The following is a 26,336-nucleotide window of genomic DNA, read 5'->3' as shown; positions in this document are numbered from 1 at the left end:
TCACATAGTTACCACAGTCACTTTTACTACTGGTGTTCCGTGTTCACAGTGAGCTAAGAGTTTGTCTTCTTTTTCAGTGGTCATAGTGTCATTGACAAGAGTGAGCTGTGGGCAAAGGATTGGTATCGTCAAGAATCCAGAGCTGCCCATTTGCCCCTTATGGAAAAAGGATTACCAGTAGAAATGTGACATAAGAAGTAGAGTCCTCCCCACCTACCATCCAGGCAAATGCCTGAACATGTACATACCTCAATTCCTATAGTGCAGATGTAAAGAAACTGCCTTCAATGCAGGAGACCTGGGTTCGATCCCTGGGTCAGGAAGATCCCCTGGAGAAGGAAATGGCAACCCACTCCAGTATTCTTGCTCAGAGAATCCCATGGACAGAGGAGCCTGGTGGGCTGCAGTCCATGAGATTGCGAAGAGTCAGGCACGATTGAGCAACTCACACACACACACACACACACACACACACACACACACACACACACTCCAGTATTCTTGCTCAGAGAATCCCATGGACAGAGGAGCCTGGTGGGCTGCAGTCCATGAGATTGCGAAGAGTCAGGCACGATTGAGCAACACACACACACACACACACACACACACACACTGTTCCCAGAGATTCCAGCTTAGCCTGAGGATGAGCCGTCCTGTGCAAAACAGAAGCAGGCACCGCTCACCCCATCCAGAGGATCTTTAAGCAGCCAAGGTCAACCTAAGCACTCCACTTTGCTTTCAAGCTTCCAGTAGCCTCTGGATCCTGGAGCAAACCGTTTCACCAGGTCAACCTCAGCACCAAACCAGGTACAATGGACTTGATACAGTGTTTTTCTCATAGCAAGTTCAAACCTCTGGAAATAGACTTTGGTTGCTAAAAGATAATCACAATTACACCATTGTCATTAATTTGAGAAAAGATGAAATTATATGTATTTAGTCTTAATAAAAAGATAAAAGAGGGTAAAGAATCCATTATGTGTTTGAAAAATAAAATACTTTTTCTAGTAATGTGCTCTATGTGGTTTTTATACACTCAATTGTTCAATAAAATGAGCTGAGAAAAATCAAGAGTATGTATACAGTGGTATTGCTTTAATTTCGCCTGCATTTTTCTCTCCACCAATAACTGCTGTCTTAGAGTCTGCTAGATTAGGTAACCCAGGAGGCAGGCCAGCTTCCACCACAGTGTGCATCCGCCATAGACCCCTTTCAGCCCTGTCCTTTCAGTCTCACTCAAAACTGGCAGCCTTCATGTCACCAGTATACAGGCAAGGGTAGTATTCTTAGATTTGAAATGTGCTGCCATCAGAACCTAGAGATGCTTGTTAAGCATCATGCTTCCTTATTCATAGTGGGGGGCTTTCCTGGTGGCTCAGATGGTAAAGCATCTGCCTACAATGCAGGAGACCCGGGTTCAATCCCTGGTTGGGAAGATCTCCTGGAGAAAGAAGTGGCAACCCACTCCAGTATTCTTGGCTGGAAAATCCCATGGATGGAAGAATCTGGTAGGCTGTAGTCCATGGGATTGCAAAGAGTGGGACACGACTGAGCGACTTCACTTCAGTGCCCTGGTGGCTCAGTTGTTAAGGAATCCACCTGCAATGCGGGGGACCTGGGTTAAATTCTGGATTGGAAAGATCTGGAGAAGGGAACAGCCAGTATTCTTCCCTGGAGAATCCAATGGACAGAGGTTGCAAAGTCCATGGGGTTGCAAAGAGTCGGACAAGACTGAGCAACTTACACATTCACATTTCATATTCATAGTGGGAGACAGAAGCTGTACTACTAATTTGTCTTTTACTCAGAAGGGATGGTCTAGCTTGCCCCTGGTCACTGGACTCCCCCCCGCCTCAAATTTTTCTGGTGTGGTTGCGTTGTCACTAAATCATGTCCGACTCTTTGCAACACCGTGGACTGCAGCATGCCGGGCTTCCCTGTCCATCACCAACTCCCAGAGCTTGCTCAAACTCATGTCCATCAAGTTGGTGATGCCATCCAATCATCTCATCCTCAATCATCCCCTTCTCCTCCTGCCTTCAATCTTTCCCAACATTGGGGTCTTTTCCAATGAGTCAATTCTGAGCATCAGGTGGCCAAAGTATTGGAACTTCAGCTTCAGCATCAGTCCTTCCAATGAATATCCAGGACTGATTTCCTTTAGGATTGACTGGTTTGATATCCTTGCAGTCCAAGGGACTCAAGAGTCTTCTCCAACACCACAGTTCAAAAGCATCAATTCTTGGCACTCAGCTTTCTTTATGGTCCAACTCTCACATCCATACATGACTACTGAAAAAACCATAGCTTTGTCTGTACTGGCCTTTGTCAGTAAAGTAATGTCTCTGCTTTTTAATATGCTGTGTAGGCTGGTCATAGCTTTTCTTCCAAGGAGCAAGTGTCTTTTAATTTCATGGCTGCAGTCACCATCTGCAGTGATTTTGGAGCCCTCAAAAATAAAGTCTGTCACTGTTTCCACTGTTTCCCCGTTTATTTGCCATGAAGTGATGAGACCAGATGCCATGATCTTAGTTTTCTGAATGTTGAATTTTAAGCCAGCTTTTTCACTCACCTCTTTCACTTTCATCAAGAGGCTGTTTAGTTCTTCTTCACTTTCTGCCATATGGTGGTGTCACCTGCATATCTGAGGTTGATATTTCTCCCAGCAATGTTGATTCCAGCTTGTGCTTCATCCAGCCCAACATTTTCTCCTGGCAATGTTGATTCCAGGTTGTACTTCATCCAGCCCAGCATTTCGCATGATGTACTCTGCATATAAGTTAAATAAACAGGGTAACAGTACACAGTTTTTATGTACTCTTTTCCCAATTTGGAACCAGTCCATTGTTTCATGTCCAGTTCTAACTGTTGCTTCTCGACCTGCATACAGGTTTCACAGGAGGCAGGTAAGGTGGTCTGGTATTCCCATCTCTTTAGCAATTTTCCACAGTTTGTCATGATCCACACAGTCAAAGGCTTTGGCATCGTCAATAATGCAGAAGTAGACGTTTTCTGGCATGGTAGACCCCTGAATTTTGTGAGTTTCATCTCACCCTCTAGAGCATACTTAACTTTATCGAGGCTTCAGATTTACTAGTCACAGCTTGTTCATCCAATTTGATTAACATAATCTATCAATATAGTGATTTTCTGTAGAATGTCTACATGGTCTAGGTCTCTTTCAATCATAACAGAAGCAAGAGAGTTATAACCTAGGCTGTTAATGTCGCTTTTGTTAGTTTCATGTTAATATGATCTGTTTTCTGATTCTGTTTTTTGTTTGTTTCTTTGTTTTCTTTTCAGTAGGGATGGTAAAGCAGGCACCCAGCTAATCACTGGGTCATCTACCATGCACCCAGAGCCATGTTAATTGAGTCAAGCAAGATGTCACAGCTGGTACTTGGCCATTGTCAGGGCTACTCCTTGGGTGAATTTGCTTTAGTCTTCTGTCATCCTGCAGCCTCTGTCTAAATTTTGCAGGTGCCAGAGTGGTGAATTAAATGGAGATAAATGGGAGCCACTCCTCCTACATCCTGTAAGATCTGTAAAGGTTTTACCAACCCCACCCATGAATCAGAAGCTAAGGGGTCTGAAAAAAGGGATTAACATAGCAAGCCTGAGAATGCTGTCCTTAGAAAGGCCTGATTGTAGAATTGACTCTTGGCTAGCATCTGGGAATTTGGATTTCAGGAGGATTTCCATCATTCCCTAACTGATAAGAGGGCCTCTATGTGCCTTAACAGTTTGTAGACACAATGTGGTTTATGAAGAACACCTGCTTTCCTTCCGGGAGTCTGGAATTTGACAATGTTTTAGGCAGAGTGCCTATATAACCAGCCTCCAGTAAACCTTATACACTGAATCTTTCGTGAGCTTCCCTAGTAGACAGAGTTTCATACATGTCGTCACAATTCCATGCTACAGTGGAATGACTCTTGGAGGCTTACACCTGATTACCTCCAGACTTTGCTTCCTCAAACTTTATTTCACCACACTTCTAACACTCAGGAGAAACAATGATGCCCATGCTCCCACATCCCTTACCTTCTCCCAGCTGTACTTCCAATCACAGAAGTATACCCAATGCAAAGCAGGAGCTGGAAGAGATGAAACTGGCAGAAGAAAACATTGGATCAGGACCAGGAAACCCAGGAGCAGCAGCCAGATACAACCTGTAATGAGAACTGCATGGGGGTCCATAACAAGCACCAGTAACAGCAGTTTAAGAGGAAATGCTGAGAACTTAGCACAATCAACAATTTCACACATATTTTTCAAGTTTCAGGAACTGAATGCCAGAAAATACGCTAGGCACTAAATAACCAACAGAGAAAAGATCAGTTCCTGTCGTCAAGGTTAGAGACTAGTAAGAAGTTCCAAAAGCAATAATCTGAGAATGCCAAGGAGTGCATTTCAGGAGGATGGGCTTCCTGGTGCCTTTCTCCTCACTGTGCACTGCTTTATTATTAATAGTAGATGCACATGTGCAATAGAATTCACACCACAACATCTTAAAGTTTAAGTGTTTGAGTCTCAGTCTCCTTCATTTAATATTCACCTCAGCTGGTGGCTCAGCTGCTAAAGAATCGGCCTGCAACACAGGAGACCTGGGTTGGATCCCTGGATTGGGAAGGTCCCCTGGAGAATAGAACATCTACCCACTCCAGTATTCTGGCCTGGTGAATTCCATGGACTATGTAGTCCATGGGGTCGCAAAGAGTCAGACATGACTGAGTGACTTTCACTTTTGCTTTTTAGGCACATAAATAAATTTACAGACTAGCAAATTTAACAGCATAACCCATTGAGTGTACTGCTTTCAAAGCCCCATACAGTATTGTGAGGGATGCAAAGATGACAAGGTGAAGGCACACGCAGCCTACAGGGATGCACACATCAGAAGTAAGCAAATGACACATTTGCTTATATGACACAAACAGAAGTAAGCAAAGTGGCAGGACCATGGCAATTAAAGCAGGTGACTATGAAATGTATGGAGCCTCCAAGCTCCAAAATGGAACTCAAGTGTGTCAATGTAGACAGTTTTAAACTTCTGTCACAGGCCTGGGACTCTGTTAGCAGCCTCCTCAGATGCAAGAGTAGGAGACCAAACCACCTGGGGAGAATCAAAGAGACCCAGGTTCAAGTCTCACGCCTGCCAGTTTACAACATATGGGACCTGGGCCAAGTTACCGAAACTCTATGAGCATTTACAAAGTAGACAATATACCCTTCCTCACCCTGTTGATGAGACTTATATTTAACTGGTTGTAAAGCACAGCCCACACAATGAGCTTCCCATGCATTGTTTTTCTTTCTTTAAATCCCAAGGCAGGATAATGGGGAAAGGAGATAAGAACCGAAAGAAGGGCGGAGCACAAGAGGGGAGGCATGCTCTTGATGGGGAATAAGAGTAGCACAAGCCACAGTGGCCAGGTGATCCATTTGTGCCTTGAACAAACCTTCCCTCTCTCTGGCAGCTCAAGGGCGAGCGAGGAACATCGTCCCACTGAAAGTCAAGAAAATTTTATCTAATCACATCCTCCCATGTCAACTCTGAAAAACCACTTAATCCATCTTAGATATGTCTCATTCACTCATTCATTCATTCATCCCATTTCATAAAGCACTTGAGACAGTGCTACTCATCATGTGGTTCAGAGACCAGTGTCCAACTGAAGGAGTTGGCATAAGAAAAGAAGTCAACTACATCGCCAAGCCCACTATTTGGTCAACATATCTTCATAGTGAGATATTTCTCCATGAATAAAGCAATATGTTTTTAGGATATATTTGTTTATTTTTTGGCCAGAGCATGCGAAATCTTCGTTCCCCAACCAAGGACTGACCCACACCCCTTGCATTGGGAGCATGGAGACTTAACCACTGGACCACCAGGGAAGTCCCACTGAAACCACATGTTGATGTTGATCTGCATTCTAGGAGGAGCGCCTCATCTCACTCTGAACTGGCTACTTTTCTAGGACTAGCACCTCATCTCACTCTGAACTGGCTACTTTTCTAGGACTAGCACCTCCTCTCACTCTGAACTGGCTACTTTGAGTTAGCACTGTCTCAGAGTATCCAGTCATTTACTAAACAGATACTTTGAACTTACCCTTGGCTCCATGATTTGTGGTCAGTTGACAGCCAAGGAGTCCCCAACAGATTTGTGTCAGATAATAAATTTCCCAAATCCTTGTGGTAGAGCTTGTGCTGTTGAAAAATAATACATGAGATAACATCTGACTCAGCAAATCTAGGTCTCATGCTTTTTAAAACGGATCTGTTTTATTAAGCAGAGATAGTGAAGCATACTCTGTTAGTGCAAGACACGAACCACAAATACTGGAGACGAGCACCTTGTAGAGACAGGCACCAGCTGCAGACTTGCCAGCAAAGTGTACATAACGTACAATTTAATTAGAAGGAAAGGGTACCAGTGCTTATAAAAGAGGTAGACTTTATAATGGTACAAAGTGTTGCCAGCCTATACAGCTGAAGGGAGCTATCTCTGATATCCTGAGCATTTAAAAAAATGTTTTGGCTGCCACTCTCTCTGTGATACTTGTGGGTTGGTCTTAAGAAGTAGGGAATGCCTTATTGAGATGTACGTTTCACATTTCTGTGGCCGTCACCATTATCTGGATATATCCTTGTTGAAAGGATACGAAATGGTTTTAGCCAGCAATAAAATGTGGCTATCCAAAGGCTCCAGCCCACAAAGTGCCATAGGGACCAGAAAACCAGACTGAAATGAAGATGTATTCTACAATTTAAATCTAAAAACAATTTCAGCAAGCTACTTTTAAAAGTTACTTAGGGCAAGTGCACTCTGCTGTTGCCCTATGGGAGGATTGTTTATAAGAGCACAAAATGGAAAGGAACTCAAATTCCATCAGGCAGTGAATCGATAAATAAAACTATGGTGCACCCATACAAGGCAATAGTAAGCAACAATTCAAAAGAGAGAGATCCATCTATATGAATTGGCATGGGAAGAAAATACAGTTAAGTGAAAAAGAAATCATTTAGAAGGCAACTCAAAATATTATCCCATTTATAAAACAATTTTTAAACCCACCTGCAAAACAATTTTTGAGTGTGTGTGTGTAAATACATAGAAAAAGAAATAGAAGGATATATGGCAAACTGTTAAAAAGTGGTTAATTATTGGACTTCCCTGATGGTCCAGTGGTTAAGAATTCACCTTCCAATGCAGGGGACATGAGTTGCATCCCTATCAGGGAACAAAGATCCCATATGCCACAACTAGAGAGAAGGCCACACACTGCAGCAGAGACTGACGGCCACAGCTAAGATCCAGCGCAGCCTAAACAAATAAAGTGTTTAAAGTGGCTGGTTCTATAGAGAAGGGAGAAGGTACTTTCTGTAGGGTAGAGGGAGTGGGAAGAGAAAGAAGGTGCAGGGAGAAGAAGAGAGAGAAAGGAGAGGAAGGAAAAAGAGAGGGAAGGAAAGAACAAGTTTTAACAGCATTCTACAAATTTAAATCAAAACCATGCCATTTCTGAAAAAACTAGTAGCTGCTTGTTACCACCACCCCCATCATCTCCTGGAGACACTGGTGAATGTTAGGTAAAAGTCTTAAATTATTACCATTTCCTGTAATTCCTGGATATTTCAAAGAATTCTCTCAAACCCCTGTCAGCTTAACTACTGCAGTTTATAGAAACCATTGTCTGGGTAAGTATGATGACAAGATTTTAATTAGCTTGCCTATGACTAGCCACCTAGCAGAGCCCTAAAGAAAACCCCCTTCATTCCCTGTTGAGAACCTTCCCCTTCAGCTTTCCAACTGACTCAATACCTCAGAAAATTTAAAAACAGGACTTCAAAGTACTGCTGTGTGAGATTTGTGTGCACACGCTCACAAATCACAATTTTCATAAATCCTCACGTGCTGCCTTTTCTTAGTTTTGTTTCAGATATCCAGGTTCTAGAGGAAACGTTTGTCTGAAACAGAAAGTTATTATTTTTCAAGAGTAACTATAGTTAGTATTTACATAGCCCCAATCTTCATTGAAAGTGTTTAAATGGCATTAACTCATTTAAACTCACAACAACCCTGTGAGGTAGGCACTATTATTACTCTCATTTTATAGAGGAGGAAATTAAAGTTGGGTAACTTGCCCCTTGGTCCTACAGCTTGTATAATGATACATACTCTCCTCAGTTCTACAAAGAGACACATTGTTATCAACCTCAATCTACAACCCAGAGATTTCAATTCAATAAATACTGAATTGCTCATTGAAAATACCTAAAGTCCAGACTTCACTCATTCCATTCAGGAGCTCCAACTGGGGCAGTTAAAGGTTGAAGGATAAAATGTGAACACACCCTGTGTCTGAAGCTGGGGAAAGCCCAAAGTGACTCATCACCACAATCTGGATCTGTCTGATGCTACTGCCAGGCATAAACAGGGCGGCTAAGCACACAGGATGAAGTCAGCTGACCGCATTCATAGCCAAGACACTCAGGTATCCACAGCTTCCACCTGCGGGGGAGTCTGTCTAGTCATGCAGTTACTCTCCGCTCTCAGGAAGAATGCACGGAATGATAAAAAGAATCATCTTAATTTCTTCAAATGCCTTACCTTACCCAACCACTGGAACTGACATAGTTTTCTACTCCCTGTCTACTTCTAGAGTTTGTAATCAAATACAAGAGTATAAAAATTAATAGCTCTTCTTTCCATTTAACAAGAAACACTAGACTAGAATCTTTATTCTCTATGTGATTTGCTACCGTAAGACTGTGCTGGTAATACTTTAGAATCATTCTTACCATACCACATACAGCGCAGTGTGTATGGCCTCAGGTATAGCTGGATCCAGGGGGTCAAATTATGTCAGACTCTGCTATCTCTCCAGTCAGTTTTATTGGGAAGACTCTCTCTTTGTGTAGGTATGTCTCTCCCCAACTTCAAGTCCAAAGGCACAATTAATGTGCCTCTTTTCCAGTCACTTATACAAAAGTTCCAGGATTGGTTTTGACTGGTCCCCAGTTGATTTGGCTTGAGTCAAATGCCCATCCCTAAGCCAATTTCTGTGGCCATAGAAAAGCAATGTGATTTGCAAGCGTAGGATACAGACAATTCTGAAGCCAGGGAACTTAGGCTAATCAGTAGCACTGGGACAGATGTTGGGCTGGGTAAGCAAAAGATAATAAGCAATGGGACTTGGAGTAGTCTCTGAGAGGTGTGAATAGTGGGGATATGGCTTCAGAGTGGAGGTTTTAGTAGATCTTTTCATGTACTTTATCTACCAGGATAAGGCAGGAAGGTGTAGGAGTGTTTTGGTCCTTATGATAGTGATAGATAAAGAATGCCTTTAAATGCACAATTTGGTTAACTGGGAAACATACAGAATCATTTCATCATTCTATTGGACCTAGAAATTAGATTCTGTCTCTGATCTTGTGACAGACTGTTTCTCCAACTCATCGTGGACCAGATTCATTCCCATTCATTCATCTATATGCTCACGCATTCATGCAGGCCAGAAGAATCCAGTAAGGGTCTTCCATGTAGGAAGCACTGGGGTCACCCTGAAATCAATGGCACCCTAGAAGAGGAATTTCCAAAAAGGCATCCGACCCCCCTCTCCCTATCAGCTGTCATTCTTCCCAACAGTAGGTCCATGGGCTTCGACATCGTAAACCCAAATACACCCATCACCCAGCTTAGATCATTATTAAACAATGATGCTTAAACAATGGACAATCTTGCTTCATCTATATTCCCACTCCCCATCCTCTGATTATTTTGAAGTAAATCCCAGACAACATATAACCTGTAAATATTTCAGCAACTATCTCTGAATCCATCTTTATCTTTTTGTTAAAATCATTTATCACCATCATATTTACAATAATTACTTAATATCATCAAATATCCAGTCAGTGTTTATATTTCCCCGGTTGTATTTTCTTTAACAATTTGTTTATTTGAAGCAGGACCCAAATAAGGTCCAAATGTTCTAATTGTTTAGGTGTCTTAAATCTCTTTTAACCTGTAAGTTCTCCCTCTAACTTCTTTTTATTTATTTAAGCCTTGGAAAAAAAATTATGTTAACAACCAAGTCTTTTGTCCTACCCTGATGCCTGAATTTTTAGGATACTTTCACAGAGCCTTTATAAAAATAAGCTGGCAACCAGGGGGTCAGAGTCCACCTAACACAGTGATTAGAGCATGAATTCTAAAGCCTAACTGCCTGTGTTCTTATCAAGGTTCTGCCACTTGATAGTCACATGAACTGACCTCTCTGTGCCTCAATTTTATCATCTTTAAGTGGGGTTCACAATAGTACCTTCCTCATGGGGTTGTTTTGAGAATTAAATGGCTTGATGCATGCACAATAATTAGAACAGTGTTGCATAGAACACAGCAAATGATATATTATACAGATGAAACTGAGAGTCAGTCAGGCTGACAGGTCCAAGGTCTCACAGCTAATGGGTGGCAAGGCAAGACTAGAACCCTGATTTATCCCACTGGTTTGATAGTATTTCAGACCATTGATAAATGAGAGCTCTCAAGTGGTGGGCATCACTTCGCCCCTGGCCAGGATGTTACTGCCTTTCTGTTGTTAAATCGCTGGGATGACTTTAGGAAACTTCTCCAGGTCTCATCTCAGTCTCCAGATCTGCAAAGTGGTAGAGTTGGAGCTATGTCTCAGGTGCCTGCAATCCCTTTCAGGAGAAATCCCAGCAGAAGACGCCCTTAGCAAGCCTAGCAGGAGAGGCATACAGTCTAATCCACATGGGCGCCGACCACAGAACCGCACAGATTCCTGGAAGGAGTGTGTGCCCCAGTGCTCCTGACACAACACGCTGATCCACCCCCCGGCCTCCAGGAAATGAGCCTCGGAGCGCTAGCTAGCCGCTACTCCCCCGCAGCCTGACTCAGGGGGCAGGCCGGTACCCATCACTCCCCAGGTTATCCGTAATCCTGACTCACGAAGGCCCTGATGGCAGGTTCCCGGCTTATTCACACAGCCAGGTAAGGGGAACCCCTCCCCCAGACGGCTTCAGCGGTTTCTGCAGCAGGAAGCCAGCCTCATGGGCCATAAGTGTGTCGCGCCTTTGGTTCTCTAAGGCCTGGCAGCAAAACCGGGACTTCATCCCATCAGGACTGCGGCGGTGAGTGAGGCTAGGTGCTGCTGGTCATCCTGGAAGATCCCACAGACCATGGAGCAACTAAGCCATGTGTCACAACTACCGTGCTCTAGAGCTTGTAAGCCACACATTCTGGAGCCTGGTCACCCTAGAGCCCGCGGTTGCCAACAAGATAAGCCACTGCAATGAGAAGCCGGCACAACGTAACTAGAGAGGAGACCCCTACAACTAGAGAAAAGCCCACAGGCAGCAAGGAAGACCTAACACAACCAAAAATAAATAATTAAAAAAAAAAAGAACCCTCTCAGCCAAATAAATAAATAATAAAAGTTTTTTTTTTTTTTTAAGATATGTTAGGATTCTCTGCCAAATAAAAATTCAATGAGGGACTTTCCAGGCAGTCCAAGGTTAAGACTCCATGCTTCCAAGGCAGGAGGCATGGGTTCCATCCTTGGTCAGGGAACTAAGTTCCTGCAGGCTGCTCAGTGCAGCCAAAAAATAAAAATAAAAAGAGTTGTATGAAACTAAAATTTTTTGTTCCTTTTGAAGTTTTGTTTATTTCATAAACTTCAGGACAACAAATGCAAACAGAAAGAAATTCTATCACCATTTTGCTTTTGTTACTTATTTTCATCATTTCAAATGAAAGGTCATCAGAAATCCAATACAAAAAGAAAGAGGATCAGAAGAAATAATACAAATGTCCATCATACAAAATGTTTGGCTCAATGGTTTGCAGTAAATCCATAAAACACAATACTGGCAGTAGTTACAGAGAATATGTGGAACTAATTTTATTGGCATGGTAATGTGATTCTAATACAGAATACAAAGTATCAACAGTATACGTAATACGCACCCATTGGCGTAAAGTTATGGGTGTCTCTGCTTTGCAGCCCCCAGTGCTTTTTTTATCTTAACACTCAAATCCTTTCCTGTCATTCCTTAATTAATATTTAATGTCCCTGCCAGACTAGACACTCCATGAGAGCAGGAACTCCATCTTTAGCCCGAGCACCTTCACCAGGCCTAGACATGGCCCAGGACATGCAGTCAACAGAACCCAACGGTGGAATCTAAGGAGGTAAGCTTGTCCCTGCTTCCTTTCCAAATTGCTGACACATCGTTGACTTAACCATCTACTTCTAGAATTTTTGCCTAGGATTATCATCAAGTCTGTGGAATTTACCATTCTTCTAGTTGGTGAGTGTTTGCATTCTTATTCACTTTGGTTCTCAGTTCTCACAGTCTCCCTCATTAGATTGCCAGCCTTTTGAAGCCAGGGACTGTGTTCTGTTTTGTTCTTTCTGCAATGGCCAGGAAAATGTTCTGCTCAATCATTAGGCCTTGGAGCGATCGAATGAGTTGGCAAGGATAAGCTCCTAAGAGAACAATTGAAGCTACTGTGATTTAGCTGCAGCCACAACAACTCCCTTTCTTTTTTTTTTTCACTTCTGTATTTTATTCTTGTTACACCCTTTATTTAATATTCATTTGCAGAGCCAGTGTGGGCAGGAAGAGGGGAGACAGGCTTTGGATTCACACCAACTTAAAAATCTCAGCTCTGCCACCTCTCAGTGGTGAAACTTTGGATAAATTGCTTGAGTACTTCTCTGGGCCTTGGTTTCCTTGTAGGTAAAATGAAGATGATAATATTTGCCTCGCAGATTGTGGACATTCAGTTATACAATGCAAGCTACGTGCTTAGCACAGTGCCTGACACATAATAGGTGCTCAATAAACGTTATCAATATCTATATTGACACAGTAGAAGACATTCTCTTAGCCAGTTCAGCAGCTTAAATGAAGCTTCCAGTATTTATACAGAGCAGTCTGGTGGGTGCCCGCAGCATGTTGAACATTTGAAACCAGAAGCTTCTCTGTAGCACCTTCATGTACATCAGGTCCAACTACCTGAGTTGTTTTCATCCCCAAACCTGTTCTGTGCTGTTTGTCCTCCCTCTTTATGCCTGCTAAACTTGTTTTTGTAATTAAGTGATTTTTTTAACTAATTAATTTATTTATTTGGGATAAGCTGGGGAGGGATTTTTTTAACTAATTAATTTATTTATTTGGGATAAGCTGGGGAGGGAGGTGGAAGTGGGGTTCAGGATGGGGGACACATGTACACCCATGGCTGCTTCATGTCAATGTATGGTAAAAAAAAAAAAAAAAACCACCACAATATTGTTAAGCAATTAGCCTCCAATTAAAAACAACTCCCTTTCTTGTGCCAGGCACTGTGGTTGGAGCTCTGTGTCAATTACCTCTTTTATTTGTCACAACAATCCTCAGGGGGAAATACTACAAGCCCCATTTTACCCCTGAGGCTTCAAGTCACCCACCTAGTAACAAAAGGAATCAGGGCTGGAGCCAGTTTTTCCTGACTCTGAAGTACATACCTTTTTTAACCTTTATTTTATTTAAGTATAGTTTATTTACAATGTGTTAATTTCTACTATACAGCAAAGTGACTCAATTATACACCTGTATGCTCATTTTTCATATTCTTTTCCATTATGGTTTATCACAGGATATTGAACATAGTTCCCTGTGCTACACAGTAGGGACCTTGTTGTTTATCCATTCTATACGTAAGTTTGTATCTGCTAATCCCAAACTCCCAATCCATCTTTCCCCCAATGCCCCACATCCCCTTGGCAACCATAGATGTATTCTCTGTGTTTGTGAGTCTGTTCTGTTTCATAGATAAGCTCATTTGTGCCATATTTTAGATTCCACATGGATTTCATACAATATTTGTCTTTCTGACTTACTTAGTATGATCATCCCTAGATCCAGGGTCCATGCTTTTAATCACTTGTGACCATCCCCTCCCATTCCTCCAGTAGCTGACAGGAAAAACACTGGGCATCTTTGGGGCAATTTGATGAATCAGAGGGAGTCCTGAAAGGACAACTCAGTAAATTAATCTCCCAAAAATTTCATGTCTGTTTAGACAACGACCATGATGGCTACTAGAGAAGACAGTTTTTCAACTGTGGTCTTGGCTCCTGAACCAAAGCAGAAAAAACATAATCCCTGATCTGAAACCTGTGAACAGTCTCATCAAACCGCTTCGGTCCCTGAGCCTTTGGATAACGCCCTCTCCATCCTGTTTGGCTTTGTGAAGTAAGCTATACAGAAGGAAACAGTGTGGAATATTTCCTGGACAGATCCTTCCTCTTGCCGAGGAGACCTATACACACAAGGAAAGAGAAGAAAAAATTTGAAGGAATTAGAAGTATAGCGAGGGTGTGGTTGTCCACAATCCAACTCCAGTCAAGGATGGATAAATGATGTTTGGCCGTCATTACCAGAGGCTCTGCTTGATAAATACTGTCTGGTATTTCCTTGCTGACTTCTTACCCTCACACCACAGGACCTGCTCGCTGTGGTCCATTATGCAAATACAACTCCCTGAATCAAGCTGTGGGTGACTCACCCACCCCCTTTAAAGCCACGCTGGGTTCGAGGCAGTGACTGCTCAGGGTGGAAGCCATGGCTCACGGACCCTGCTTCTCCCACTGGCTGTTGGTCTGCTGGCTGGTGGTAACTGTGGCAGAAGGTAAGGGTTTTGCTTTTATTCTCCTGTGGGTGCACTAATTAATAAGCTGTGTAAAAAGAATGAATTTGGCTCCATGATTATAACATATCCATGAATTGGAAATATTTACGTCAGCTTCCATTAGCCTGTGTGGTTAAAGAGAAGGACACTGAATTTTATCATCGGAAGATGTTGGTCCTAGTCTCAGTCCTAGCTATATGAATTTAGATGCACTTAACTGCTCTGAAATCCATTTCCTCTTGTGTGAAGCGACAGCATGAATGACATCCATTATTATGAGGGTTGTCAGGACCAAATGGGAGAAGGCAATGGCACCCCACTCCAGTCCTCTTGCCTGGAAAATCCCATGGACGGAGGAGCCTGGTAGCCTGCGGTCCATGGGGTCGCTAAGAGTCAGACACAACTGAGCAACCTCACTTTCACTTTTCGCTTTCACTCACTGGAGAAGGAAATGGCAACCCACTCCAGTGTTCTTGCCTGGAGAATCCCAGGGACGGGGGAGCCTGGTGGGCTGCCGTCCATGGGGTCACACAGAGTCGGACACGACTGAAGCGACTTAGTAGCAGCAGCAACAACAGGACCAAATGAGCTATCCTGCAAGAAAAGCTCTTCAAGCTTCAAGCACTATATGAATACTAGCTATCATTGTTGTGGAGCTAACAATTTCCCCCTGAATTACAGCAATGTCCACCTCTTCGACTTCCCCATGGTGTGGTAATTTGCACGTGGTGGGTGTTCAGTTTCTGTTTGTTAATTGCTTTAATCACATCTAGTCAGTTGTGTCCTGGTGCTGCAGAGGTGAGCCTAGACTTCTCGCTTTGAGATTCTATGAGATTCAATTTCTCCCCTGCTCCTTTCTCTTTCCTCCCCCCCCCCCCCCCACCCCTACAGAATTTCCAGGTGGCCTGAGCCAGAGAATTGGTTTGCAAGCACTGGGGACAGGCAAGAAAAGGAACAGAGCCCCAGGGGTCATACCGAGCCCTCCATCCCTTTCATGTGGCCTGGGACTTTGCAGGGCTGCAGCCAGACCCTAGTAGACCCTAGTCATCCCCCAACCAGTTTGCTGCGCCCATGTACCACAGCTCATAACAGAGTGGAGAGGAGCAGGGCCATCGGAGCTGGTGGTTCCAGAAAGTGGACCACTCTTCAGGAAACCCTATAAACATGTATCCAAATAAGTTATAATAAAATTAGAGGTTTATTCACTTTTTTTAAGCACCACTAAAATGTGGTTTCTGTTTTGGGCTCCCTCTCCCCCACTGTCCCTCAGACTGGCCTCAAAGTCCTTCAAACGCAGCTTCACTCTCTCCAGGCAGCCCTGGTTTCAGGTCATCACTTGCTTACACGTGTGGTCCCTGAACTCACCCCGTCCTCTCTCATCTCCACGGCAACAGCTGTGGCTAACCCCCTCTCCCGCTTTCACCTGCTTATTACAATTCTGCTTCATATGATGTCGTTTAGTGTCGCTATGGTATTGCCTTCACAATGGTTTTCTTAAGACACGTGGTTTTAAAATTGTAATCTCCCTCTACCTGGAATTTTTGAAGTCTTACAATTTGCACATTGCCCATGGTACTTACTGCGTTATGCTCTGTATTACAGATCCATGTATTTGTAGCATCTCCCCATAGGCCCTGTTTCTTCATCTCTGCCTTTGTTGCAGCTCCTAACACAGTAATCTGTACACTGTTGAGTCGACTAGACTCACAGCATAGGATTGAAAGAGGCCTGTGTGAACTTGTGTGAAGTGGGCTCCAAAGTCTTTATCTATAAAATTAGGGACTTGACCAAAATAGCTAGTCATTCTGTGAGTCTATGCAGTGAATTAAGTTGCAGTTATTGTGAGCAAGTTAATCACAGGGCTTATATTTCTTTTTGGTTCACCTCTGAAGGCACCTGAGGATGTATAAAAGAAGAACTGCATACTTATACATCAAGTACAAAGCTTACTTCTCTTAAAAATCAAGGTAGCTCACTACAAAACATCTATTGTCTGCCCAAACAACCACAGACTACAGGTAATTATATTTTCTAAAAAGAGGTCACCTCATCCTTACTGTTTTTTTTTTAAAGTACTAGTTTTTGGCGTACTATGAATTTCATGTCTAGACTATAATAACCCCACTTAAAATTGATGTCCAAACTCCAGCAATAGTTTAGCCTGATTATTTTATTATCCTCTAATTTTGAATGTAAATTATTTTTGCAAATTTTCTGGGTTTGGCAGGACTTCCTTGGCAGTCCAGTGGTAAGACTCCACATTTCCACTTCAGGGCATATAGGTTTGATTTTTGGTCTGAGTAATAAGACCCCACATGCCATGTAGCCCAAAAAAATTTTTTTTTTCATTTTTTTCTGAGACTATAATGAAATACTCACTTAGACTTGCAAAAATCTACAGAAATGAACTCAACATCCATTAATACAATCCACACCTGCCTGCCTGGCCACTCATTCAACTCATCTGTTCTGTACTAGGCATAAGTGCTCACACTAAGTGAAGAACTGGTTATAGCAATGACCGATAGGGGCTTTCCTGAGAGTACAGTTGGTAAAGAATTCACCTGCAGTGCAGGAGACCCCAGTTCCATTCCTGGGTTGGGAAGATCTGCTGCAGAATAGAAAGGCTACCCACTCCAGTATTCTTGGGCTCCCCTTGTGACTCAGCTAGTAAAGAATCTGCCTGCAATGCGGGAGAGCTGGGTTCAATCCCTGGGTTGGGAAGATGCCCTGGAGAAGGGAAAGAATACCCACTCCAGTATTTTGGCCTGGAGAATTCCATGAACTGTATAGTCCATGGGATTGCAGAGAGTCAGACACAACTGAGAGATTTTCACTTTTTCACTTTCAATGACCAATAGAGTCAACAGTCCTCCTCATCTTCATGGAGGTTCAATAACCCAATAGCTCAGTTCAGTTCAGTCGCTCAGTGGTGTCCGACTCTTTGCAACCCCATGGACTGCAGCATGCCAGGCCTCCCTGTCTATCACCAACTCCAAGGGTTTACTCAAACTCATGTCCATTGAGTTAGTGATGCTTTCCAACCATTTCATCCTCTGTCATCCCCTTCTCCTCCCACCTTCAATCTTTCCCAGCATCAGGGTCTTTTCCAATGAGTTGGCTTTTTGCATCAGGTGGCCAAAGTATTGGAGCTTCAGTTTCAGCATCAGTCCTTCCAATGAATATTCAGGGTTGATTTCCTTTAGGATGGACTGGTTGGATCTCCTTGCTATCCAAGGGACTCTCAAGAGTCTTCTCCAACACCACAGTTCAAAAGCATCAATTCTTCAGTGCTCAGTTTTCTTTACAGTCCAATTCTCACATACATATCTGAGCACTTTACATATCTTATTTTAGACACTGTAATAAGCCAATAAGTAGCATTATTTTCTCTATTTTAACAAATAAGGAAAGGCAGACTGGGAGAAAGGTGTCAATTAAGTTATGGAAGCTGTCAATAGTCACATAATTATTAAATGGCGGAGCTCATATAAGTCATAGAGCTCAGGGATTCAATGCTGTTTTTAAAAATTATGAAAGTATGATAACATTTACAGGTGACTTGGAAAATGCAGAACAAAGTTACATACAGTTCCACTGTATATTACAATTATTTTTTAAGTAGATAAATCAAGATTTTTAGTTGGAGTTAAATAGCAAACTCTCAAAAATTAATAGAATTAACAGACAGAAAAGTTGAAGGAAGTAGTGAACCTGAAAAGCATTGTGAACAAATTCAACATAATGAAGATTTATACAATTTTCACACAACAGCGGAATACAAGTTCTATTCCAGTTCCCATAGACTGTAAACCAGGAGAGACTGGAACATATCCAGGGGTGTCAAACAGGATGCAAAAATTTCATAGCCTAAAGCTACTGAAATCATACACAGTCTGTTCTCTTAAGAGATCCTGTGCTTTTAAACACTATGCTATTCTGCCTCTCAAAATATTTCCCATCTGCATTTAAATATTTGACTGACTTCAGTCTAATTAAGGTTACAGAAGAGTTCTCATTTTTTATATTCAGTATATTTGGTGTCATGTCAGTATGCTACATAGTGAGAAATATTTGCTTGTTAATAATCACATTATCCCTGAGAGGTAGGAACGTGATAACTTTTGCAATTATGGAAACTGAGCTCTCTCTCAGTCTGATCAAGTCCAATATAGGCACAGTGCTAGCGATCAGGAGACCAGGTCTGCACGATGATCTCGCAGATACATCAGTGGAGGAGGAATATAACCACTGAATACGAATCACATGACCAATAAATATGGTGAAAGTGGACTCACAGGGTGCTATGGAAGCATATTGCTAAAGGCCTTAAGCCAGCCGCAGGGGAGGGAAGACCTCCTTGAGGAAATGAGATATGAAATCTACATAGAGATAAACCAGGCAAAGAGAGCAGGAAATGATGTTCTTGGCATCTGGAACCAACTTTTTAAAAGAACAGGACCATGCATGCTTGTTGTCAAAGTATTTGTCAACATTTGTCAGAAGACAGCATTGACTAATACTGGACAAACCAGGCATTTTCTGGTGGTGCAGTGGTTAAAACTCTGAGTTTCCAAAGAAGAGTGCATGAGTTCGATACTAGTGACAATACTAAAACACTTATTTGTGGGGTGGCGGAAACGAGTCAGATTCCTATGGATTAAATAGGTGGGGGAAAAAGGAGTCAGAGTGTGTAGACTTCTCTTTGAAGTGAGAGAAGTAGAAACAAGAAGTTCATGGCAGATCACTGAAGTTTTCTCTCTGAAATATGAAGCAAAGTAATCTGCTTAGAAAGGTCGGGAGAATTATGAAGAGAATTCTTCAAATGAATGAAGAAGGATGAGAATGTTGAAGGGGCTTTGAAGAGACTATGGAAGGTTTAGAAGACAGAGAGAATGGATCAGAACATGGACAGACAGAAGAATTCAGAAGCAGTATTAACTCTTTGGAGACCATAAATGGCATCAACCCACTCACTCAGATGTATGGCCTGAACCTCGTAAAAAACCTGTGACAGTTCCCCAAATAAGTCCCTAAATTCCCATATTTCACAACACTTGAGCTAGCCAACCAGTAACCTGAAATAGTCACCACGTGTCTAGTCTGCTGGGAGAATGTGGTTTTTTGTGAGCTAGATACTGGGACAAGCTTATATCTTGACTTTGAGTCCTTAGAAATTCCTGGAAGAAGAGAGCATTGACTAATATTGGACAAACCAGAGACTTCTCTGGTGGTCCAGTTAAGACTCTGAGTTTCCAAAGTAGAGTGCACGAGTTCGATCCTTGGTTGAGGCATTAAGATCTCACATGCTGCAACCCACTCCAGTATTCTTGCCTGGAGAATCCCATGGACGGAGGAGCCTGGTGGGCTACAGTCCACAGGGTCGCAAAGAGTCGGATATGACTGAGCGACTTCACTTTCACTTTCAACCCTCAGCTGAGAAGACTTTCAGCTCTTGTGTTTCCTATTGATTGTTTTCTTGAGTTCTCAAAGACCTGTGACCATATTTTTTTTTAAGTTGCCTGTTTTCTAATTGCATCACTTTACATACTGTTGTCTAATAATATGTGGTATTTAGAATGCCTTCTTAATTATTTTGAGCAGCCATTGCCTGCATTGTCTTAGCACCTCCTTGGTTTTCTTACGTGAACTCCTCTGACAGGGAAATGCAGCTTTTTGTTTGCCCTCTCTGCATACTGGACCGTCTGAGTCAGTGTTCTGACTAATCCCTGATGGTCTCTGAGCTACTGTTCTACCAGACTCAGTAGTTACGTGTTTCAGGAATTTTTCGGTAGAATTGGTCCTATTAGGAGACTCTTGATGTCACCTTTGTTATCTTAAAAGCTGGTCCCTTCGCTGAGGCTCTTTGTTTTTTTAAAACTTGATGCTATTTCAGATGAAATAAATTGGCAAGGCTATTTAAAAAATTGAGGGAAGCCATTGAAGAAATTGCAAAGTAATCGCAAACAACATTGGGTAGTTGTGACTTCCCTTTCTGTATCAGTTGAATTTTTGTGCTCTTTTCCCTGCGTACATGGTGGTTCTATTTTTCTCCAATAAAACTTTTTATTTAAAAAAAAAAAAAAACAGATCTCACATGTTGCATGGCATGGTCAAAAAACAACAAAATAAAAAAAATTTTTTAATTTTAAAAAACACTAGACATCCCAGAGTCAGAGAAGCACTAACAACTCTAACACTCCATCGTCAGGAGGATTTGGTGAGTAGCCTCAGTTTTAAGAAGTAAAATGAGCACGAAGGGTGGATGTTTTTAAAAGCTAGAATCCAATTTACTGAGTGGCAGAGCCCAAGACCTACCTGATCTGATAGGAAAATGTCACAGTGGAGCTCAAGAATAAGGCTAGCTTCCTCTCTAGCGACTGGATTCTCGGCAGAAAGTTTCTATGTTAAAAAGGTTCATAATTAATCTGATTGTGTAGGAGGAAAGTGTCAAGACCAGCTCGACAAGCAGGGTTTCTGAAAGCACAATACAGCGAGAGAACGAGAAACGAGACACAAGAATTCAGAGAAAAGTGAGGATCAGGGGACCAACACCGCTCCAAGGTGAAGGTGCCGAAACTGAATCCAAGCCAGGTTTATTATACTTTCAGCCGTGAATGAAAGAATATGCGGGGAGTTAAACTATAACTCATGTGGCCTGCAGGGCCAAAAAACAAAATGATCACTAACCATTGAGTAATTAGGAAACAGTAATCAATAACAAATCAGTAACTAAGACTAATGTTTTTATCTACAGATTTTCCACCACATACGTAAAACATGTGACTCTGAGACACCAGTTGAGAAACAGTCTGGGGTCGGTTTTCCGACCCCAGGAGCATATCTTGTTTTCAAGATTATGAACTGTTCCCTCTGGACTTGTTCCAAGAGTCTCATGCCTTGCATCCAGTTTATCAATAACTATACATTTCTTTTGTGGCCCTTGCCAGGGCCTGCTTTTCTTTTTCCTGTCTCCTACAGAAAGAATGAGTGATACGGCATTAAGTCATCTTCTGTAGTTTGAAATGTCTTAATCCAGTTTCAACCATAACATTTTAATGCTCAGTAGCCTGAGTGGATATGGGATAAAGAGTCAGTATTTAATTCACCCATTCAAGGTGGATTAACAAAATAATAGAGGTGATTATTATAAAGATATTTCCAAGAAACTTAAGTACAGCCAGCCCTCAAAAAGATCAACCCTGGAAAATCAAGAGCCAAGGCTACTCTCACAATCACCCTGTTACCACATAGGCACTTGTCTCTTTGAGAGGCCATCCCCATTTTACAGCTATGCAAAGACTGGCTTCTCTGTTCATTCAACATTCAACTGGCCAACACCTGACACATCAGCCTCTCCCCTACACCTTCTCCTTACACACTCCACTGTGTCTCTTTGTTGAAATTCTCGGATGACATCTGATTGGTCACTGGCCAGTCAATGAAAGAGTTGAATGTCTAACAACAGTCCTGTGAGAAATTCATTTTTTCCGTCATTCACACTCAGCTGCCCTTTGTATTGGCAAGTTTCTAAGGGAGCGATGGGATAATTTTCTAAAGGAAATCTTGCTTTTCATAGCCAGTTTGATTAAGTGATCCAGCGTGACGCTGAATATTGATCCAAATTTCTCCTCAGAAACTTGTCATGCTGGTCCCCAGTGGTCATTCCTCTGATGTGTGTAGACGCTCCCTCTGTCCTCTTCTGGGAGCGATTTCACTGCTGGGAGAGTGAAGCAAGTCTTTCGGATTAACAGCCTTCGGGGGGACAGTTACTTTTCTTAATGTTACATTTTTTCCCACCAAATTTTCTTATTTATTTATAATTTATGCACAATAAAAGGCACACATCTTAGAAGTGCAGATGAATCACTTTTTACATATATGCATATATGTGTACACATATACTTTTGTGTATATTTACATGTATGTGTGTAAATATAAATGTGTGTGCATATCTCCATATTCGTGTAACAACCACCCAGATCAAGATCGAAAGAATTCACTGGTTCCTTTCTCCACTAAATGACACCTACATGTAACCCTAAGCTGTTTTTCACTTTTTTTAAACCATTCAGTTCAGTTCAGTTGCTCAGTCGCGTCCGACTCTTTGCGACCCCATGGACTGCAATATGCCAGGCCTCCCTGTCTATCACCAACTCCCGGAGCTTACTCAAACTCATGTCCATCACATATGTGATGCCATCCAACCCTCTCATCCTCTGTCGTCCCCTTCTCCTCCCGCCCCCAATCCCTCCCAGCATCAGGGTCTTTTCCAGTGAGTCAGCTCTTCACATCAGGTGGCCAAAGTACTGGAGTTTCAGCCTCAGCATCAGTCCTTCCAATGAACACCCAGGACTGATCTCCTTTAGGATGGACTGGCTGGATCTCCTGCAGTCCAAGGAGTCTTCTCCAACACCACAGTTTAAAAGCATCAGTTCTTCAGTACTCAGCTTTCTTTATAGTCCAACTCTCAACACCCATACATCACTACTGGAAAAACCATAGCTTTGACTAGATGGAACTTTGTTGACAAAGTAATGTCTCTGCTTTTTAATATGCTGTCTAAGTTGGTCATAACTTTCCTCCCAAGGAGTAAGTGTCTTTTAATTTCATGGCTGCAGTCACCATCTGTGGGAATTTGGGAGCCCTCAAAAATAAAGTCTTTCACTGTTTCCATTGTTTCTCCATCTATTTGCCATGAAGTGATGGGACCAGATGCCATGATCTTAGTTTTCTGAATGTTGAGTTTTAAGCTAGCTTTTTTAATTCATTTATTTTTATTAGTTGGAGGCTAATTACTTTATAATATTGTAGTGGTTTTTGCCATACATTGACATGAATCAGCCATGGATTTACATGTGTTCCCCATCCTGATTCCCCCTTATTCACTCTCCTCTTTCACTTTCAGCAAGAGGGTCTTTAGTTCTTCTTCACTTTCTGCCATAAGGGTGGTGTCATCTGCATATCTGAGGTTATTGATATTTCTCCCAGAAATCTTGGTTCTAGCTTGTGCTTCATCTATCCTAGCATTTCACATGATGTACTCTGCATAGAAGTTACATAACCTAGCTGACAGTATAGAGCCTTGACGTACTCCTTGCCCAATTTGGAACCAGTCTGCTGTTCCATGTCCAGTTCTAACTGTTGCTTCTTGATCTGCATACAGATTTCTCAGGAGGCGTATCAGGAGGCAGGTCAGGTCTGGTATTCCCATCTCTTTAAGAACTTTCACAGTTGTGATCCACACAGTCAAAGGCTTTGGCATAGTCAATAAAGCAGAAGTAGATGTTTTTCTGGAACTCTCTTGCTTTTTTGATGATCCAGCAAATGTTGGCAATTTGATCTCTGGTTCCTTTGCCAATTCTAAATCCAGCTAGAACATCTCTCATAGATTAACATAATTTAGCTTGTTCTTGAACTTCATATAATTGGAATCTTACAGTACATACTCTTTTGTGTCTAACCTCTTTGGCTCAACATAGCATCATAGGATACATCCATGTTGTTGTATTCATAATTCTTGCTCTTTATTGCTGAGTAGTATTTTATTGTATGAATACATAGTTTATTTACCCTCACCTATTGATGGTTTCTGTGTGTATGTACTTGCCTCAGTCATGTACACCTTTTTGTGATCCTTTGTACCATAGCCCACCAGGCTCCTCTGTCCATGGGATTCTCCAGGCAGAATACTGGAGTGGGTTGTCATGCCCTCCTCCAGGGGATCTTCCCAACCCAAGTCTCCCACATTGCAGGCGTATTCTTTACCATCTGAGCCACGAGGGAGCCCACTGATGGTTTCCAGGGTTAGGTTAATATGAATAAGAGTGCTATGCGGATTTCCTTGGTGGTCTTGTGGTTAAGACTCTGCACTTCCACTGCAGGGGGTACAGGTTTGATCCTTGGTCAGAGAACTAAGATCCCACAAACCCCACAGTGTGGCCAAAAAAAAAGCTGCTTAAAAAAAAAATTCTTGAACTAATCTTCTGTAGACATACGCACTCATTTCTCATGGGTAAATTCTCCAGCATGGAATTTCTGGGTCACAAGGAGTGTCCATGTCTCATTTTACTGACCTAGACAGTTCTCTCAAACATGCTTTAGGGAGACTCTAGAATTCTCCCTTCCATTCTTTCTCCTCTGCTACACCTGAAGACTTTCCCCTCTGTTCCTGCCATCAGGCCTATTTCCTGACATGTACTTTTCTCCCCACAGGACAAGAAGTGGTCACTCCTCCTGGAGATTCACAAAATAATGCACACCCTACAGACTGTGAGATCTTTACACTCACCCCTCCCCCTGCCACAAGGAACACAGTGACGAGGACCCAGCCCATCACCAGGACACCCAGGTGTCCCTTCCATTTTTTCCCACCACGATGGTCCCGAGTCTACATTAGGTTTCCATACAGGCCTTACCCTCCTCCAACGTGGAACCACCATTTTCAATTTCATCCATATTTTTGTCCACACAGTCGCCTTCCTCCTTATTACAATTATTTCCCCAGGAGAAGACTCTGGAGAGGAAGTTCCTCTGAGGAAAGCAGAGAAAAGAGAGAAGCCCCAAATGTGCTGAAGTAAAAGAAGCCAAGGCCTCAGAAAAGACTCAAAAAAGATTCGTGCTTTCAGTTTTCCAGTAAAAGAATTGGGTTGAAAAATTATGCATCTTAAACTCCACTGACTGGAAATTGTTCTCCTTGTCAGCAGTGAACGTATTGGTTTATAGGTTATTCATGATAACAAAATAGAAGCAATAACTACATTATTCTTATCTTTTACTTTTTATGATCACAGCATGTTTATGCAAGAAAAGTCCTAAAATGAGTGGTTCCCATAATTCCTATCATCTTGCGATACGGGAAGAATCAGCTCCATCTTCTAAATCACAGTGAAGAGCATTTAAATAAATTGAGACTGCTACAAACCAAGTGGAACATTAATGACACCTTTTTATGCTTACTGGAAAACTCACAAAGCAAGGCATATTTACAAAGTGATCTTTAAAAGAAATTATAAAAGACAGAAAGTTTTGTTTTATCCTGTTTGGCAGTGGTTATTCATTCATTTTTAATTGACATAATATTATATTGGTTCCAGGTTATATAATACAATGATTCAATATTTGTATATATTGCAAAATGATTACCACAATAGTTCAGTTAACATCTGTTACCATACATAATTACAAAACTTCTTTCTTGTAAAGAGAACTTTCAAGATCTGCTCCATTTTCTAACAACAAAAAGAAATTATAAAGATTAAAACAAAAGCTATGGGGAGTTTAACAACAGGTACTATTTTAAAGATACTATAAACTAAATTACCTAACCGAAAAAGTTCTTTTTAAACTGCAATATCTAAATATACTTTAATGTTAACTGTTTAAGCCACCAATGAAAATTAGTTTGATATGTATCTCACTGTTTCTCCTGTTATCTTCATGTGCATGCTAAGTCACTTCGGTTGTATCCAACTGTTTGTGACCCTATGGACTGTAGCTCGTCAGGTTCCTCTGTCCGTGAGATTCTCCAGGCAAAAATGCTGGAGTGGGTTCCCCTTCTCTTCTCTTCAGACATATAGATACTAGTTTAAATTATATAGTTCCCCTAAAACTTTCAACATGATTCTAG

General features: G+C 42.0%; 1 protein-coding gene and 1 non-coding gene across 3 annotated transcripts; both read left to right on the top strand.

Moving 5' to 3' along the window:
- The first annotated feature begins 1,364 nt into the window (after positions 1 to 1,364).
- TRNAC-ACA (transfer RNA cysteine (anticodon ACA)) lies at positions 1,365 to 1,436 on the top strand. The gene has a single exon. It is a non-coding gene; the product is annotated as a tRNA-Cys (tRNA).
- A 13,204-nt stretch (positions 1,437 to 14,640) lies between these two features.
- ODAPH (odontogenesis associated phosphoprotein) lies at positions 14,641 to 25,323 on the top strand. 2 transcript variants are annotated; one of them, XM_070457995.1, is made up of 3 exons: positions 14,641 to 14,707; positions 24,923 to 25,059; positions 25,204 to 25,323. In XM_070457995.1, exons 1-3 carry the CDS (start codon positions 14,641 to 14,643, stop codon positions 25,285 to 25,287), a joined length of 288 nt encoding a protein of 95 aa, XP_070314096.1. In that variant the 3' UTR covers positions 25,288 to 25,323. The 2 variants fall into 2 exon arrangements, with proteins under 2 accessions (XP_070314096.1, XP_070314095.1); XM_070457994.1 differs by having other exon boundaries at positions 24,923 to 25,323.
- The last annotated feature ends 1,013 nt before the right edge of the window (positions 25,324 to 26,336 follow it).

This window comes from Odocoileus virginianus, chromosome 29 (assembly GCF_023699985.2).
Source record: "Odocoileus virginianus isolate 20LAN1187 ecotype Illinois chromosome 29, Ovbor_1.2, whole genome shotgun sequence".
Lineage (NCBI taxonomy): Eukaryota > Metazoa > Chordata > Mammalia > Artiodactyla > Cervidae > Odocoileus > Odocoileus virginianus.
The sequence above is the reverse complement of the archived record's forward strand: the minus strand, read 5'-3'. Positions and strand labels throughout refer to the sequence as shown.

What these genes read in the sequence shown, in the direction of transcription:
- ODAPH (XM_070457994.1), top strand. Translation starts at nt 14,641, where the DNA reads ATGGCTCACGGACCCTGCTTCTCCCACTGGCTGTTGGTCTGCTGGCTG. An exon ending in GGTGGTAACTGTGGCAGAAG is followed by an intron (nt 14,708 to 24,922) that starts GTAAGGGTTTTG and finishes TTCTCCCCACAG; the next exon opens with GACAAGAAGTGGTCACTCCT.